Consider the following 20065-nt stretch of genomic DNA (forward strand, 5'->3'; position numbering starts at 1 on the left):
TAAACCATACCGCTGGCCTCAAGGAGTGCTAAGGAGACACGGCCCGTGAGTGATTATTACTTCCATCAGGGGGTGGAACAGTTTCCCTTTGCCAAGTTTAAAGCTTAAGCTGGGAGGCAGCCAAGGGAGGAGAAAGAGGGACGCAGGTGTGTGTATGGGGAGTGAAAAAGTGTGTGCGAGTGAGGGTGACCGCCCTGAAGGGAGTGCCACGTTCTACCTGATGGATTATGACAGAGTGAGGGTGACCGCCCTGCCTCCTGAGTCTTGTTTTGTGCAGAGGTGGGTAATTCAGGTCCAGAAAGGACAAAATGTGGTTGAAACAAAATCTTGGTCTGGATTTTTACTTTCTGGATCTGAATTACCCACCTCTGGTTTTGTGTAGCGATCCTCAGTCCACGTTCAAGGAAGAAGAACCTCTGAACTTTCACCCACCTCCAGAAGTATAATTAGTGTTAAACTAAGCACTTATATTCTGCTGTTTATTTGGATGAGACAGATGGAAGGATGGCACAGTGTCTCCAGGGTTAGGGGTTCAGAGTAGGATGACCAGATAATCCATGTCAGCAAGGACACTTTGAACTATGACAGGATTTGCAGAGTACCACTTAAATCAGAAGGACCTGGATTTCACTTAAGCGCCGAGTTCTTGCTGTGTGCTGATTGGTCAGTCTCCTATAATCATGCATGTGTCAGTAATGCTAATGAGAAACAGCTGGATGAGTCTTTCAGTCAAGGAAACAAACCAGTCAAAGCACAGGAACTGAGCAATTCAGCCAAGTACAGGAGGCTTTCAGTTCTAAAATAGTTTGTAACACCTGATTTACCTTAGAGTGTCCTCCCTGACATGGGGTATCTGGAGACCCTAGTTCAGAACATTCTGTGTGGAGTTTCCTCCTACAGTCCCAAGGCATAATTGGTGTCTCTGTATTGCCTGTAGTGTGTATATTCGTTAACATGAATAAATTCAATAAACTTGTGGATTTGAAATTAAAAGTGTTAAATGAAATTCCAAACCTTGAGGCACTAAATTATTAAATCAAAGAACATCATCTTGAAATGAAATACTATTTTGTATTGCATACACTTGATTATTCTTTGTTTGTCTGCCAAAGTAAAGAAAGGGCAGAGCAGAAAAGATGCAATACTGAGCACTACAATTACAAATGCAGTCCTTTTGTGCAGGTGCCTGTATCACAAAGCTGGGTTTTTGGATTAGCAAGATGACTTGTCGGATTTGAGGTAGTCTTGGTTAAATATAAGTAAACGAAGATAAAGTCCAGTTAAACTGGGGTACCTTAAGTCTGACAAGTTAGCTAGCTAACCTACAAATCTTGCTTTGTGATACAGACCACAGGTGTCTAGTGTTTTATTGGGTTTTGATACCTTTACAGGGCATATATGTGCCTTTTGAATGGCTTTTGGGGTTTACTCAGTGCTTGTTTATGCTTGTTTCAGTTAAAGACCACTTCTTTATACCTTATTCCAGTATCCAGCACATTATTCCATGAGGGGTGATCAATAAAGACATCCCCTGGTTCTACACTGCAAAAATCAAGCAAACCTAGTTTTTTTTTTCTCCAGAATTAACCACAGTAATTCTCATCTAACACTGTAAATGTTAAAGTTCTCCATGGTGACACCTATAATGGCCGACTTACTGTTGGGAACAGAGACAGAAAAATCACCATAGGAGCTATTTGTTTAACTCTGAAAAAAATACTTTTTATTCTAAAGCCTCATTTTTAAGTACAAAAATGACTGAACTAGTTCCACTGAAATTTATGGACAATGTAAATAAACTGAAGATGAACTTGCTAGCAGTCGGAGTCTGGTGATATTTTAATGCAAAGCAATATTTTACCTAGGGCATTATAAGACATAGAAAGAATAATAAAGATATAATTCCAACTATAATGATGACTGGGGAGTCCTATTAATAGGCTAGAATAAGATTTATAGGATATCATTGATCAATACTGGATATTCCTAAATGTCAGCTATTACTAGAAGTTAGCAATGACCTAGTTAAAATTTTGGCCCACAATATTAGTTATTAAGCCAATAAGACATTCTAATAGTTGTCCAGCTATATAAAATGACTGAGAGCCCCATATCATCTTGAACTGACATTGAAAAAGTTAAGGAATGTAACTTAAGGTACACTACCTCAGTCAAAAGGTTACACCCTGAACTGCGCACAAACTGCGCAAGAACTGCGCACAGTCAGGTCCTATTTCTGTGAGACTCTTTGGCAGGCAGGCCTCCAAGTCCTTAATGCTGACGGGACTAGGACCACTGACTGCGAGGTACGCAGGTGAAGCAGCTAAGGCAGGAGTCAGGCGCCAAGGCTGCGATGGGAATCACCAAAGACAAGGTCGTAGAACCAGGCAAAGTCAAAGGGGCAGACGACACTAAGCCGAAACTAAAAAACAGAGAGCAAACCTAGAACGTCTACATTCAAAGACAAGGTTGTAGAACTAAGCAAAGGACCAGAAAACACTAAAGCCAAAACTGAGAGTAAAACTAAAAAGTCTGAATTCACTGAACCAAACAGTAACACTTTACTTGAGGGGGCACAAGTAACTCAGTTACTATTCAAGTACAAATCATGAACAAATACAGTAACTTCATAAAATACATTAACCGTTATGATTGGGATGAAACAAATATGGGGTCAGTATGTAACTCACACTTACTATCTGGTTAATTAATAAATAACGTAAGAGTTAACTACATCATTACTTGTGCCCCTCAAGTAAAGTATTACTAAGCCAAACAATACAAGAATCAAGAAATCACACGCCAGAGCAAGAGAACCAAAAGCCAAGATATATATATATTTTTGATGGATATTTTGATTATATTCTGAAACCATCCGGAGAAGGCAGAAGGCAATTTGTGAAATGGATTCTAGTCTATATGTGATATTGGCCAGCATTTGCAGGTCTGAGTAGTGAATGCTGGTTTATGGAGATTAAATGGAAGTAAGTAAATATATTTAACTTCAAGATAAAGAAGGCTAATGTGATTTATTGTATTTTATCCTTTTACTTTTCATGCAATTCATATGACATTCCGAAGTGTTAAAAGTTGGTTAATTGTTCACAATTGGTCACAGAGTTTCACTAAAAGAGGAACCATACAGAACCATACAGAACCATTCAAAGCATTAAAACAAAATAAACTCAGTATTTAAAATTATATTACATTATATTTATGTCACATGGCTGCTAGCCATTCACTATGCTGTGCATGTTAGCAATCAAGTCCACATGTTGACACATTCTGCTGCTTTATGTCACTCTTTTTACACTGATAATATAAGTAATCATGATAAACGGCACAATCATTAAAGAAATACATCTCTAGTTTAAGGCCGTAAAAGCAAATAAATTTTAAAATATATAAAATGTATAACTATTTAGATCATATTGTCAGATATAAATGTGTTCAGTGTTTAAATGTGTCCTATTGAATGGATATAGGCACGGATTGCTTTAAAAGCCGTTTCCTGCAAAAACACTTTACCTTCAATGGTGGTAAATTTGAGGGCAGCAGTATTGAGCGTCTGGACTCTTTCTGCCTGCACTGCGATGTCGGCTTCCTGGAGACTGTGCTTTTGGAGCAGATCATCCACTTCAAGCAGATGCTTGCCAAAGTCTTTGGACAGAAGTTGCATCTAGATTCAATATAACAAAATTACATTTTAGATGATTGTACTATATACAGACATTATATTAAAGGGGGCCTATTATGTTCATTTTCATTGTTCATAGTTTAATTTTTGGGGCCTACTAGAACAAATTTACATGCTTCAATGTTCCAAAAATACACTAGTTTTTTCATCTCTATTCACCCTCTGTCTGAAATGGTCTGTTAGAGCTTTAAGCCACACCCCCAATGAGTCCAGTGTGCTCTGATTGGTCAGCTTGTCTTATTGGTCAGCTATATAACACAGTAAAGGAAAGAGAAAAATCGGAAAAGTATGATTGGGCCCCTGTAAATGTTTTTCTACTTTTGCTTAGGTTCATCTGTATTGTAATAGATGCCATTCTATAAATGCCAGTATCATAATATATGTGAAAAAGTTAATGCTAGTTCATAATGAGAAAGATATATACTGGTTTGGACCAAGATCAGGATTCCTAGGCACCTGTATGTCCTCCATCCAATCGATCATGTAGACCATCTCCTGGAACGTCTTCTGCAGAGCCAGGTTTTTTTCCAAACGTGCTTTTCTTGCCACCACCAGCTCTTTGAGAAGGGCCCATTGGCCCAGAATGTTCTCCTTGCGTGCCGCAATGCGCCGGTTATCGTAGTATCCCTCCGCCTCCAGCTCCGCCGCCAGCTCCACCACCACCCCGATGCGTTCCTCATACGACGAAATGTCCGCCTCAATGGCCTCATGCTTTTTCATGGCTGCTTCTACTGCTGGGAGGTCATAGCCAAAGTTATCCTGGAAAATAGCCGGGAATGGGATAGGGAATCAGTCTCCATAAAATATAATGCTGAATCTTCGATGCCAGTATTTCTTAACCCAGTCCTTGGGGACCCCCAGACAGTCCACAGTTTTGCTCCCTCCCAACTTCCAGCCAATCAAGAACTCCAAATACCTGGTTTGGGTGTGTTGGGAGCTGGGAAATGTCTGGGGAGGTCCCTGAAATCTGGGTTGGGAAAGACTGTTCTATGCTATTTATCTGTGCATGTACTCACAAATGTGACATAAGACTAGAACAAATGGATCTGTTGCTTATTTATTTGTTGTAAAATTAGCCCAGAAATATCTCTTATGTCCAAAAAACAATATTTGTCACGTTATGGTTTATTAATTTAATAGTGAATTTATACATTACTTGTGATGTCGGCTTCCTGACATAAGACTTACCTGAGATACAAGTCGCTGGTTCTCATTTAGCCATGCTTGTCTCATAGTAGTTTTATGGTCAAAGCGCTGAGCAAGAAGTTCCAGTTTCTCCTGCCTGATTAACTCTGTCCGCAGTGCTACACCCCTTTCATGCTCTGCCTTTTCCAGTCTCTCCCACATCTGGCCATAAAAAAAGGAAAAATAACTCAAACAGGTAATAAATATCACAGGAAAAGGTTACTCCACAACCTTTCCCAGGATAAGCAGTTAGAAGGTGGATGGATGGATGGATGGATGGATGTAGAATACAGTAAGTTTTCTTATCCTCTGCACTGACTGATACTGCACTAATATCCTTTGATAGTCTCTTCAAGTACAGTAACTGAACGGCCATTTAAAAGTCTTGATAAAATATTATTTCTTAAAGTGGCTGAATATTTGTGGCACTGTAGGTTGCATGTTCAGGTTGTGCTTTTGCAGGTCCTCATATTGTTGATTCTAAACTGCCCAGAGATTGTATTTGTGTGTGGGTGCGTATCCATGTGTGCGCGAGAGCATGGACTCCGAAGGGCCCTGCATCCCAGACACGTCACATTGCACCATACAGGATAAGCTTGCGTACTAAATGGCATGTGTTCCATAAACCAATGCATCAGGTAGTTCTGTAAAATAAGTTAGGGGGGAAAAAAACATTTAAAAAAAAGTATTTCTTGCATTGCTTGGTGGGCGTGTCAGATCTATGTTTAGGCAGCACACCCTGCAGCCATGTCAACCCAAATGACATCCCGCCTCATCTGACCCTTACATACAGTATTAAACTAAGGGCATTTAAGAGCCCCCCAGAAGTAAAACAGCATTATGAGGTATTAAGGCTGCTCATTGGTGAGCTGGTGGCAAGTTGTGGTTCACTTGCTTCCTGAACTTCTGAACATGATTTGGACCTGGTGTGTGTGTGTATGTGTGTATACATATATATATATATATATATATTGGCCTCGATTGGTTTCTGAATTTAGCTTGTTATGACCCTGATTCCTGGATTATGTTTTTCTGCTTGTCATTCCTCATTGTGAATCATTAAACCCACTTGCTCCGCACTCAGCTGTTTAAATATTTTACTAACAAAAAACCAGGCCAATCTTCTTCCAATCAGCCAGGCCGATATGAGCCTAACTAATTAAGGTCCTCACCATGAGAATAAAGAACATGTGTGACTCGGCAGAGCTCTCGCACGTCCCCTAAACACAGTGTCCGCGCGTTCACCACCAGGAACACACTAGGTACATGCACATCTGTCTTGTGGATTTTCACCAAACCACCCATGTGATTCTTCACAGTTCTTATATAATCTTCAGTGGATAGATGAGTCAAAAGTATTTGGTGATCTTTTTATATCTGGCAATTGTAAAACAACAAAAAATGTGTACAAAAATAATGGTGGCAGGTATTACAAGTTGTTTTTATGTAACAATGTAAATATGTAGCAATGTAAATTTATGTAACAATGTAACTTTTAGACTGCTGCTTGGAAAGGGGAGGGGCTCACTGGGTATCCTTGCTATCTCCCACCTCCATGGTTAGAGGTTTGAATCCTGCTCTGCATGTGGGGTTTGTATCTCCACCCTCTGCTATGTAGGCTTTCTCTCAACACGTAGGTTTCCTCCCATAAAGACATTCACTCCAACTAAGTGGTATCTGTCAGTCGACCCATCATGGACTGACATGCTGTCCAGGGTTTTCTTTGTCTTTGCCACAGATCAACGGCAGTCGGTCCCTTTCTGACCTACTCTGGGATTAGTAATTGAAAGAATGTGGTGAAATGCTTCGATTTAAATTTTCTTTCTGATTTACTTAATTAGTTCCCTCAAAAATTACACATTCTCACTTTCAGAGGTGAAGAACCAGAGTAAGCTACTAGCCATCTACGTGAACATGAAAATTCTTTAAGTTTAAATCCGTGTACTTTGAACTGTTGTGTGATAATATTACCCAGTAAATCACAATTCTGTCTTGCCTACTCATCCTGAAAAAACAAATAACGTCTGAGAATGCTGATTACATTTTATTGCTCATCCATCCATCTTCCATACCCAGTATAAGGTTGCAGGGAAGCCTGGAGTCTGGGAACACCCTGGACAAGGTGCTGGCCCATAGCAGGGCTCACACCCACGCTCAGAGATCATTGGCACTCTAAGGTCAATTCCCCTGTTTAAGACTGTGAGAGGAAACTCATGCAACACGGAGAGAACACAGGCACACAGGGGCCAAGGCGAAGACCTCAAACTCAGGAAGTGTGAGGCAACACTGATACCCACTGAGGGATTTTTACTTCCATAAGACCGATAAATTACTTTACTTTATAGCCCTCTTCAGGAAACCAGGCTTCTGCGAGCTTTCATTCTCTGACAGTCTGGACTGCGTTAATAGCAATAAATTTTAATCATGATGAATTACCCCATACTTGCCACTTGCAGTTTCTGAAATATTTTCGGTTACATATGTTACATCGCCAAATAACAGTTATTTTTTTGGTTAATTCAACACTACAAATTAATAGTTTGACATACTTATCAAAATACTTAGATGCATTGTAGTGATAGACAGGAAAAAAATTTGACTTATAGAATGTCATGGCAAAATGGAAACATCCAGTACCACGTAGGACTCCTTGCAATCTGTAATATCCCCAACCCAAGGATTTTTTTAAGGGAACAGAGGAAGAACAGCTTCAGGAGTTGACCAGGGGAGTGTTACCATGAAGCAGGATTTCTCTGTTAGCTGGGTTACCTTAAGCTAGAAGTTATGACTGTGCAATAGGAATGCTCCATATTTAACCTCTTATTTACGGCTTATCCCAGAGAAATTTATAAAAGTCATAGGAGTTTTTAAACAGACTCAAATTACGGTTTCCTGTGTTTGGCAGGACTTTTAAAGGAGTTTATAAACTGAGAATCGACCAATCAGGAAGCGAGGGAGGCAAGCTGGGTACGGTCAGGAACCCAAAAACAGACCCCCGAGAAAGACAGAGCAAATCAACAAGACAGTTACGAATGGCGTCATATCAAAAGCAGGCTTTACTTCACATTAACCTTTGCAAGCCACATACTGTATATAGTGTAATCGTACCTTATTGATATCAGATATCAGCTTCCCTTCATGAGGCACATATGGCTTCTGGTTGTTGGCTCTGAGTTTGCTTTGGATTGTGAAAAGAAGCACTTCTAAATTCCCCTTTTCCTGGAACCTTACAGAAAAGACATAGGAACTATTAGTAATAAGTGTGTTTCAAGGTTTATTTCAATCTCATTTAGCCATCAAATAAAAAAAAGTGTCATAATTAGACTTACCGCAGTGGAAAAGTCTATATTATTTTCTTTCAATGCTAAAATGCATGACTAGTCTGACAGTACATAAGAAACCAGAAACTCAATATGAAAATGAAGCTAATACCTAACTTAAACATCTACCGTGTTGCTGTCCAGGAATTATCATACAAACCGATAGCTTAGAACTAAAAAGAACCATTTAATTCTCTCCCTCCACCTGTGAAAGCTTTGACTTACTTGATGGGCTTCTCGATGGTACAGTATGTTGTGAAGGCCTGGAGTTGTTGCTGAACACCGGTTAGAGAGTTAGCAAACTTCTGATTGCTGATGATACTAATGGTCTTCTCGATCCACTCCAGGAGGTCAGAGGCCAAAGCATCGTAATGCTCAATTATCTTCTCTATCTCTATTGCATTGTCCAAAACCTAAAAATATATTCATTCATTAAACTCATTCTAAAAGTATGTTTAAGCATGTTTTAAACAATAATCCTGTCTTACAAAAATCAAAACCATATATTAAATATACTCCATCATAAGAATATAATAATACATTTTATTTTAAAGGCGCCTTTCAGAGCACACAAGGACACCGTACACAATTATACAACGAAGAACAATCAGAATAAACTTTACACAAGAATATCCATATTTTTGTTTTAGCACATCAGTGTATAGTATAACTTGAGTAAACTTTACTCATTATAGAACTGTTGAATTTTCTAATAGCTGATTTCAACATAATAAAGGTTTGTACTGGTGTTCTAACATATCTCCTACCTTTCCAATTCGTTTCCCTTCTACTGCAAGGGCTTTCATCTTCGAAAAGTAGTGATAGAAAGACACCACGTAGGTAATAATGGACTTCTCATCTGGGTTCTCCGTGTTTACATCTACAGATTTAGATGAGAACACACACACACACACACACACACACACACACACACAAACATTTTACAAGCTGGACCATCTATACATAGACTGCCATATCAGTAATATTTACAATAAATAGAACTTTAGCAAACAGATAATTATTCGTAACCGAAGATAATGCTTCAGAACCTGACCTTCAGGATCAAGGAGTTTTGTAAGACCCAAATTTTGCTCAGCAACATTGAAAGCTTGCTGTAGATTATATGTAGCGTTGGACTTGGCCAGCTTGTGGAATTCAATTAGATCAGGTCTAAAAGGGAAGCAAACACAGAAAATTGGACAAGAGGCTAGTTTCCAATGAGAAGCAAAAAGAGTTATAAGACTTTTAACACCTTCCTGCATGAACATGATTTAAAAGCTGCTCAACTCCAAAGGTAACAAGTCCAGCCCTGTTGCCTCAAAATAAACATTTTCTTGTTCAAAATATATTCAAGTCCTTAATGCTAAAGCATTGATTTTATAAAACATAAATATTTAATACAATTATGCTTTAAGAACATTTAAAAGAAATAAAACTGAAATACAATAATTCCATCCATCAGTATTAGAACCGGTTATCCTGATCAGGGTAATGTCAGTGTCCGAAAGCTTACATTAATTCCCGTAAAATAAACACATTGATATGCAGTGCATTTGTTAGCTCTATAAAAATTCCAGAAATCAGTACATATTCTGAAGCTTTTCATTATACTTCTAACTGAGCAAATATTTTTCCAAAAATAATTTTGTTTGCATATACACCCCATGATATACTCACTCACCTGTGTCTGTGGATAAGGGCATTGAAGGCCAGGCCGTCTCTCCAGCAGGAAGTAAAGTTCTGGATGTTGACCTCAGAGTAACTGAAAGAAGCACACAAGATATTGGCATTATTCACGTGAAAGTAAAAAAAAGCAATTTGAAAATTGTTTGTAACCACACATGCTTTGGGCCATGGACTGAGCCCTTTTTTGAATAGAGCACCATCTAATGGTGTCAGAAAATACAGCAATTGGTTCATGAAGTTTCATTTCGCTGTCACTGCTTACAAACCTGAAAGAAGCCCCTTGTTTTCGCCCACAAGTAGACTAAAAATGTATCAATCAGAAATACTGCTAATGCCTGTATACCATTCTTTACCATTCTTTACCATTCTTTCTGTTATTACATTCTGTTTAGACATGGGTTACAAACAGAAATAAAAAACATAGGTAAAAGTTTCCATTTATGTGTATGTATATACAGTATATACAAATATTATATGGAAATTACACGCAGATGTGTCTGTTGACCTGAAGAGCTCTCTACCTTGATTTTCTTTGACGATATCATATTACTTGCGACTTTTCATTAGTTAATAGAGTAATTAAATTATTCTGCCAGATTAAAATATACCGTTGACATATTGAGTAATTTGGCAATATGTTCAAACAAAAAATATGGTTTTCTATTCATGACTGTCAAATGTTTTTGGCACCCTAGCAATTTTAACCATGTATTTTAAAACAGCTAACTAGCAAGGCCTATGAGTCATTGCAAGAAATTACAGATATGGCAAGCAAGAAAAGCAGTTTGCTAAATGATCAGAGAATTAAGAGCAAGACCTTTACTTATGCACCAAACACTTAAGAACTGCCATTAATTTCTTTGTTTGTTTATTTATTATTTATTTAATCTGGTGACCTGTTATCTAATAAGAGTAATAGTTATTTTGTAGTTATTCACAGTATTCAACTGTGGTTATACTGTTACAAGTCAGCTGTTATTAACCACCTGTTTGGTATTGATATGTACTTTGCTGATACCAAATCTAGAATTCCGCACAACTAACCCGGCTGTCTTCATCTGGCACCACAGGAGAAGAGCATCTTTGGCTGAGCGTGTTTCTCTGTTGTCCTCAGTCTCTATCTTGATTACCTGAATCTACGGAGGTGAAACAGAAAACACAGCATAAAAAATGGTGGTCTTCTAAGAGCTCGTGTAAATCTTAAAGTTAATTTGCACTATTTATACATATTATAAAGCGAAATGTAGGAAAACTGAAGTGCATACAACAATTATTTTTATTATTATTATTAGTAGTAGTAGTAGTAAGATACACAAAGGAACATACTTGCCATTTAATTTGTTGTACTTTCAGCTGAATTTTTAAATACTACCTAGCTTCATTTTTTCCAAACAGCAAGTAAGTAAGTAATTGTACAACTTCATGGTTACCTGGAAACGCAGAATGATGGTCCATATTAAGCCCAGTGTGAGTCGGTGGTTGCCATCTACGATGTCGTGAGAACCCACATTCTCCAAATGGACCCTCTGCTCCTTGAGGAACTGCAGGGCCTTATCCACGTTCTCAAGGCAGTGGATGCGCATGCGGCCTCTTGTAGGCCTGGGCTGAGGGACACAAACGGTAAAGAGGGGAGTCAGCTGAACGCTACGCAGAGAGCTAGCCAGAGAAATACCTGCGCAAGTAAAAAGAGAAATAAAAATAAACTATCCATTCATCCATCCATCATAACTGGTTGTCCTATTCAGGGTCACAGGGGGTCTGGAGTCCATCCCAGAGGCTACGGGCGCACGGCAGGGAACAACCCAGGACACACTCACCATTCACACTTGGAGCAATTTGGTTACTCCAGTTAACCTCAGCATGTTTTTGGACCGTGGGAGGAAACCAGAGTAGCTGGAGGAAACCAGATGATGACAAGGGACAGCATGCAAACTCCATGGGGGAGACCCGAACCCTGGTCCCAGAGTTGTGAGGCAACAGTGTTAACCACTGTTAATAAACCTATAGAAATGTTTTAAATTCTAACAGTTTAACACGTAGAAATGCAAGCTTAATATTCCTATATCAACATCCAAAATGCACAATGATGTATACACACGTATTCTTTCATAAATTGGCAGTTATTTATGAGATCAGCAAAAAAAATCAAAGGCTGCACCTGGACACACATGACAGGTATCTACGTGTTTGTTTTGTTTAATGACGAGTAATGGATAAATGGTGAAGCGTAGGATATCAGCAAGGACTGGAAACTGACCAGCAGCTCCCCAGATAGGACTTCCAGCAGCCTGGTCAGCATGTAACCGTCTCGCAAGTCGTTGTACAGATCCGCTATCCTACAGGACACTTGTGCCAGGTGAGAGTTTACCCATTTTGTGAAGGTCTTTTTCTGCACGGCATCTCTCTCATCTGTAAATAAAAGTCATTGTTTCAGAAAAAATAATGTCAACAAACAAAAACATACACTCAAGGTGTTGTCACATGTGTGAAGGCACGGAGTGGGAAAAGAGGAACAGGAGTCAAGGAAATTAGGGATTTATTTAGGGAGAACACAAGCAGGAACACGGAGCAACATGCAGGACTGACGTCAATGACCCGACTGGGGAAACATACTCTAACGCAGACTTAAATACACAGAACTAATGAAACACAACGAGAAACAGCTGATGACACGGGGATTCCACATGAGGTAGCGAGGGGGGTGTGGCACACAAGAGGATCGGCATGAGCAGGGCATGACATGTTGTGTGCTTTGTAGTTGCATAGGTGGATTATTTTTGAAAAACATTTAAACTTAACTTTACAAACAATACGAATATTGATTTTTATACTGATTTTGAAATCTCAACAGTTTACTATTCATTATTATGGGAATATTAGCCGTTCTCCTCTTGTTGGTAGAGTTCTGCATGCATATTCACACAAGTAGAGTCAGGTGGTAAATGGATTCATTCTGTGTCTGAATTCTCGCATGGACTGAACACACATTGTCGTGCACTTTGGGTGTGACAGAACATATTCTTCCCAATCCCTAAAAAGTTGTAAAATCTTCATTAAATTTTTGATTCCTGCCCGCCCATATAAATATTGACATGGCCGTGTTTACATCCTGATCTACATTATTTTGCCACAAGTAATCAATGTGGACAAAATGTAAACATTGGTAATGTCATTTTCATCAGGGTAATAAGGTTTTGTCCATCAAACCATTTCTTCCTTTAATGGAGTCTTGAGTGGTTTTATATTCAATTAATAACAGCTGCGAAAATGCAGGGGTTAAAGGAATTAATTTAGTTCACTTAATGAAACCTGAACCTACATTGAATCTATTCATATCCTGAAACACATAGTCTCACTTTCCGTCTCTGCATCCATCAATATGAGGGGGCCGGTAATGTGTTGCTGGTGAAGATGGTACATTATATCAAATAATCTTCTGGTATTGTTAAGTGAATTCCATTACCTAATAAACCCTGTTTGGTCAGGATAAATGATACTGGAAAGTTTCCTCTCAGAATGGATTGCCAGTTATTTAAGTAGAAATTGTCTACATGTAATGAATTGATGGGTTCGTGTCAGTTACAGATCCCAATGTCTTTCTCATTTTTGTGAATAAGTGAGGATTCTTCAAGAGACTTCAGATTTGATATTTATTCCTTCATAACTTTGAAATATTCTGAAGGACAGCAGTCTGGCCAAGTTGCTTTTCATTAGTAGTGATGTTTTGTTTTTCTTTTTTTCTGGTGGTATAGCTGTTTTAGCAATACCAGTGGTGTCTAGGAGGACACCTCAATGAACAGGCTTGCAGTCCAAGCCCGTACTGCAGGGGTGGGGAAACGTCCCGTGACGTGCCAGTGTGGCTGCGGGGATTTGAACTGCCGACCACAGGTTCAGCGTCCTAATCCACAGAGTCACACGCTGCTTGCATTTCTTGAATTTATACCTTTTGATTGCTTACACAATTCTACCAATATTTGTGATTGTTTCTGTTCTAGAATTCCAACGTTCTATCACTATATTTAAAACAAAGTGAAAGTATATATTTGCCTATACCAGTTCTACCTATCCAACTACTTCACTCTAAAGAATGTTATGTAGCATATTTAATCGTTAACCTTACATTGGTCATCTTGAAAAAGATGTATCTGCCTTACATTTTCCAAGACAAGGTCTAATGAAGTGCACCACTGATGGGACAAATGCCTACTAAATTGGATTGCTAGTGCATGCATGTGTGTATGTGTTTCTGCATGTCAGTCTGTGAGTAAAGGAAAACTGGGAAAGGCTCCATGCGTTATACCTGCAAGCGCTTTGATGCGGGAGCATTCAAACAGCTTAGCGCTAGTGCTCTCTGAGTCCCAGGTATGGCCTCTGCTGCTGGCTGGACGATTGTTGTTGAGTTGACCTTGGGCCTCAACATTGTCCAGGTCCATGGAGGCGTTGGCCATGGCAGAGGTATATGCAACACCCTGTGGAACATATGATGGACCACAATTAAAGTTTAAGTCATACATAACACAGGATACATTTTATCTACGTAGTTATTCATCTGTCCTACATCCACATTTTCATGGATACACACAAAGAGGTACGATCCGTCCACCAATCAAGACTTTAAAAAACAAGGTCACAGGAACAAAAATGAATGTATCACCTTATATCCCAATTCCTGTAACATTAATAACACAGCAACAGTAAATCAGACTTTTGTTGGTTATATACACATTCAGATGTTGTGCAAGAGAAGAATGCTGACATCGTCTTTTTCCAAGTCTGTTAAGCTAATTACTACAACATCATCATTTTAGCCATGGCAAATAGAATAATTTTATTTATTTTTGCAAATCTATTGAATGTGCAAGTTTATTATCACAGCTTGTTATTTGAGAAAAAAATTAATATATACAATAATAAACAAAGTATTGTATTGTGGCTATTTTGTGGAAGTCTAGTGGAAGTCTTCATGTTGTATAGCTTATTCTTCAAAATAAACTACACAATATCATAGCGTAGAATTTCTCAGACGACATTTCTGCCATATTTTGTGGTTTCTTTCACCAGAGCACCATTCAAATACAAAAGGGGTCTTATATTACTGTATATTCATCAGTAATAAAGAGACCCCATATTTGCTATTTGCACAAGTACACTGAAACACTTCTCCTTACATATCCCATCTTGCTCTCCTTTTCAGGAGTCGCGCACACAATTAACAGTCAAGCTTGGGTTCTGAGCACAGGGTCCAGACCATTTATTTGGCACCACTGGTGCACTGTGGGTAGCTAAGGGCTGTGCTCAAGGGCCGAAAGGCCGTCTACCATGGCTCGAACCGGTGACCTTCCCGTCCCAGGGACAGAGGCTCAGCCTACACACCAAATACTACAAACACTTGCCAGGCAACCTAAACTTCAACAGGCCATATTTTTATTTGATTCTGCATTCTCCCTGGCAGCCCGTTTAAAAGGCATCCTTCTCCTCTCAAGTAACTATCACAGAAAAGATGAATCCACAGATATAACATACCTGAGATCCCTCCTGTTTATTGTGTATGTATTCATTGACGGGAACAAAAATAATCCTTAAACAGCAAATATAAAATTATTACCCAGAATTCTCAGTTTTATTGCGTATGATTTCAGGTGATTTCAGAACAGATTATTTATCAGGAGATTCTATTTTAGGGTGAGTGGGACACTGGACACAGGATGAAAATAAACCTTCCTAATAAACAAATGTAAAATTTCCATTACAGTAGGGACAAAAAAAGAAATCACTGTAAGCATTGTGCATCATGAGCATGTGCTTTGGGGTTACTCTGGAAACAAAAGCACCACGCACATTATATGTTGCAAACCAGAGATTATTTTAGAGACATTTCTACATGGCATTCTCCTTTATGATTTCCATTATAACCTTAATGTAAAGTATAAATGTTTAAACAACGTATCTGTTATTTAGAAAGCTCTCCAATGATTGGCGAAGAAATGGAAGAAATGGGACTGGAGATAATTAGGTAAAAAAAAAAAAATAGGTAGAAAGGTGAGTTCTTGCCTTATTACTGTTTAATTGCAAACACTGATTAGCATCTTATTATTTTGCCAGTTGCATTAATGGTTAGCTATTGGAAAAAAAAAACATCTTGCGAGACACGTTCTTTAGATATTAGCCGCTTGCGTATCAGTGTGTGAAAACACCGGAAGCCTCAGTCCTACATTAGGAGGCTTCCTGAATTCATACACTCATTGGTGACTTGGTGGGAACACCACTGCCGCACACCTACAAGGCCAGGGGATTGTTAATCCCGCCACTGATCTCTGTATGGTGTTTGCATGTTCTTCCTGTATTACATGGTTTTCCTCCGGGTACTCTGGTCTCCTGCTGCACTCCAAAGACATGTAGTCAGGCAAACCGGCGTATCTAAATTGCGCACAAGCATACAAGCGTGTTTTTAAATTGCCTGCCATCTTGCCCAGGGTACTGTTTCCTGACCTGGACTGATCACCTAAGTAGTCAACAGGTTTCTAATAGCTGCATGTCTGTGTAGGTTGCACATCAAAAAAAGTCCAAGGTTGTGGGGGTTTGATGGGGGGGGGGGTTGCCTGGAGACTATCCCAGGCAGCACAGAGCACAAAACTGGGTGACACCCTGGACCGCAGTTAATTTGAAATCTAAAATTATGTGATTACAGTTCTCCCCCAAACTCATGTGATTGCAAATACCTTATTGAACTGCTGCTCACTGTCAACTATGCTATGAGGACAGAAACAGGTGCAATGGCTGCCCACAAGGGATGGAAAGATCTAACAGGAAAGTAGCCTGGTCTGGGTAAGTTTATTTCAGGTTATGCTAGACTGGAAATCTTTAAATGTAAAACATTTCTATAGTTAGTTACAAAAAATAAATCTTTTTAAAAAAGGGGATTTCATTTTTAAGACTTTTTTAATAACTAATACAAGGGACAGTATTTATATAATGCTTCAAAATAAATGATTGATAATTAAAATCAATTTATATCTCACCTGTGGGGAAGAACGTTGCATTCGATTCTGTCACATTTGAAAGTGCATTGCATCCTTATTATAGTCTATTTTAAGGGGATCACATTAAGGTGCTTACATTGGAGAAATAAAAAAAAAAAAAGTTGATGAAGATTATTTAATTTGTTTTATTTAGCCCTTAGGAATCATTCTGTGTCAATAAACATAGACTCAGGTGGTGTGCTGGACCAACCAATTGAATCTGGTCTTTATACCTCCTGTGTCGCTGGGGGTTTATGCCAGTTAGTTTTATAAAGTAATATGAGTTCATAAATCAATGAATTAATCTTCTAACCACTTCTCCTAGTCAGGGTCACAGGGGGAACGTGGCCTACCCAGAAGGCACCAGGCACAAGGCTGGGGTCCTGGACAGGATACAGTGTACACACACACACACACACACACACACACAGACACGCCCAGCCCTAACCATAACCATAAGTAACCAAACAAAATACAACAGTTTTTGCATTTTAGTTTTTTCATTACAGTCACAGATTTTTATAAAATAGAGTTTTCCCATATGGGGACCAGGTCCCCATAAGGTAAAAAAAAAAGGGTATTCATCACGTTGCGTGGACATTTGGTCCCCACAAGGTAAGGTACTGTATAACTGGACCACACACACACACACATACTATGGGCAATTTCAGAATTCCAGTTACTCTAACAGCATATTTTTGGACCACAGCAGGAAACCACAGAACCCGGAAGAAACCAGAACAATGCAGTAAGACATGGAAACTCGACAAATGGAGCAGAGGCAGGATTGAAATGTCCAGCCCTGGAGGTGAGATGGCCAGTCTGCCGCCCAGGAATGAATCAATTATGTTACCTTCCCTCAAACATTAGGCCTATAATTGTGAAATTTACTATATCGTTGAAATGGAGAGTTATTTAAAATTCATTAAAGAACTGTCAATGTCAATATTATTATTGCTCTGAAAAACGGCTAGGCCATCAGCATATACTGCTTTTCATAAGAAAATTGGTAAGCTGCATATATACAGCGCTCAGATTTTATTTTGTTTTGTGTGACTTATTTTTGGATGGCTATCTGGGGAAGATGGTTTTGAAATCAACAAATCAACAAATCAACAAACCCCCGACCATGTGGCAAAACACTCTAAAAACAGAAGCCCAGCAGCCACCGAATGTGCACCCTATAATAGGAAAGACCTCACGATTTTAAAGTATAAGCCTTCAATAAGATAAAGACAAATATTGCTTATATGATATTTTTATCTGATGTATGTCTCCTGAAATGTTTTAAAACGAAGTAAAGCAGGTTTCACTGGCTTCCCTGTGAGACCATCACTGAGTATCTTGATTTTAGCTCTGAATTCTTGGATTCTGTGCGGCGTCACAACCTATAGGTCCACAGTCTCTATTAAAATCATTTGTGCAGAAATAAAAATTTTAAAGGAAATTTACACGTATTAAATATTTGTACAAATTATAAACCTTTTTGTTTTGGGGTGAGCGGTAACTATACACACTCTTTTTCCAACATTTTTACACAAATCAGAATTATGATTAGAAGCTGAAAGGCTTTCTTGTCCTTTTCTGAAACAGTCAATAACATACAGAGCTCTGAAATAACTGGATGTGTTTTGAGCAAATACTTATACAAATATTTAGACTCATTAAGCTAATTTGGCATTTAACACTTTTGCAGGGTCTCTCTAGCTCTGGCAACTAACCAGGGGTTATTCAAACATATTTTGACGCTTATTAACATAAAACCTGAATTTGAAAAAAAAAATGTCTGGTAAATCTTCAAGATTTAAACTGCAAATAATGTCAGTGATGCACTTAAGGTATTTTCTATGGTATACATTTCTCATCGCTGTTTCCAAAAATGTAAGAGTATAATTTTAAGGTGTCAACCTGCAGGTGTCAGCCTGAGACCACATCACCTACAGCAGCCTAATAGATCTCCATGGCTTAAATGAGCGAGGCACGATATATCGGTTAACAAATCAGTATCGGCTGATACGCGTTAAAAATCAAGATATTGGAATCAGTCCGATGTGTCAGTCTTGGCCGAAATTTCCAGCCAATATTAGAACTTTAACAACATTCAAAGTTAGCAGCACCAGGCCTAAACTATGAAAATAATGCAGATTATTATATCCTGCAGTGGAGAACGAGGGATTTTGTCACCTCATTCACCACTTAGAACAAATCTCAAAGCACAGGCCCACAGGCGAGACAGTATTATACAGCCCACGGCATGTTTTTAATTCATTATTAAATCTGGCCTGCAGATCGATCTTTCGTTTTCCACAGAATAAAGAACGGTGCAATGTCATTCTACGAATCTGCACTGGCAAGCTCAGCAAGTTTCACCACTGGTAAATCCTCCCCCCCCCCCCCCGCATGTGGCGGTGAGATTAGCCAGGTCATTGGTATCGGTCATATTAAACATAAATATATCAGTTATCAGAAATGGACAAAATTTCCACATCAGTGCACAACTACCTTAAATGTACTTTTATGTTCACCAATCAAACTTATTTTTAACGTACAGATCGACTAAAAATAATACAATACTACCTTAACAAATAGGGAAAACTAATACAGCTTTAGCTAATAAAATTAGGTTAAAACCTTAACCTTAAAAATAAGGTTAGCTAGTTAGGTAACAAAATGTCACCTTAAGCCACACATGATATCATTTATGTATTCAGGGGCCCCTGTAAAGTACTGGGCCCCTGGAATCTGCCAGGGTATCCAGGCCCCTACTGCACTCCTGAGCTGAGACAAAGTGCTGAGATTAGAGCAGAGTTTTAGCCAGTGTGCAGCACCCACAGAGCAGATGGGGTTAAGGGCCCAAGGTCCCAACAGTGATCTGATTACCACAGGATTCAAACCTACAACCTTCAAGTCACAGGACTAATACATAACGAGCTGAGTTACACACCACGACTGAAGGTACACAAGCCATATAATGTAACATTACTAGATTTATTTGAAGTGATACAAGTCAGCTATTGATTGTAGTTAAAAAGTAGCATTAATAAGTACTGTGTTCACATACAGTATAGGAAGTGTCTACCTTCTGAGCTCCAGTTGCAGTAACAGATAAAATTATGATTTTAGATAAAAGAATTGTTCTTGAATCCATTCATGCATCC

The 20065-nt window shown here is 38.8% G+C and overlaps 1 protein-coding gene across 4 annotated transcripts in view; it reads right to left on the reverse strand.

Annotated features, from left to right (window-relative positions):
• sptbn4b (spectrin, beta, non-erythrocytic 4b) overlaps window positions 1–20065 on the reverse strand; it is a 76223-nt gene that overhangs the window by 52305 nt on the left and 3853 nt on the right. For all 4 annotated transcript variants that reach the window (XR_002838297.2, XM_023812134.2, XM_023812135.2 and 1 more), the window contains exons 2-13: window positions 14189–14357; window positions 12146–12297; window positions 11319–11492; window positions 10933–11024; window positions 9884–9964; window positions 9257–9372; window positions 8970–9082; window positions 8428–8615; window positions 7991–8108; window positions 4886–5044; window positions 4154–4456; window positions 3529–3679 (exon numbers count right to left, since the gene is read on the reverse strand). Coding sequence is in view for 3 of the 4 variants with exons in the window: in XM_023812134.2 (XP_023667902.1) it covers window positions 3529–3679; window positions 4154–4456; window positions 4886–5044; window positions 7991–8108; window positions 8428–8615; window positions 8970–9082; window positions 9257–9372; window positions 9884–9964; window positions 10933–11024; window positions 11319–11492; window positions 12146–12297; window positions 14189–14336 (1795 nt within the window). In the remaining variant the exon portion in view is untranslated. The remainder of the gene's footprint in view (window positions 1–3528; window positions 3680–4153; window positions 4457–4885; window positions 5045–7990; window positions 8109–8427; window positions 8616–8969; window positions 9083–9256; window positions 9373–9883; window positions 9965–10932; window positions 11025–11318; window positions 11493–12145; window positions 12298–14188; window positions 14358–20065) is intronic.

This window comes from Paramormyrops kingsleyae, chromosome 17 (genome assembly GCF_048594095.1).
Source record: "Paramormyrops kingsleyae isolate MSU_618 chromosome 17, PKINGS_0.4, whole genome shotgun sequence".
NCBI classification, from domain to species: domain Eukaryota; kingdom Metazoa; phylum Chordata; class Actinopteri; order Osteoglossiformes; family Mormyridae; genus Paramormyrops; species Paramormyrops kingsleyae.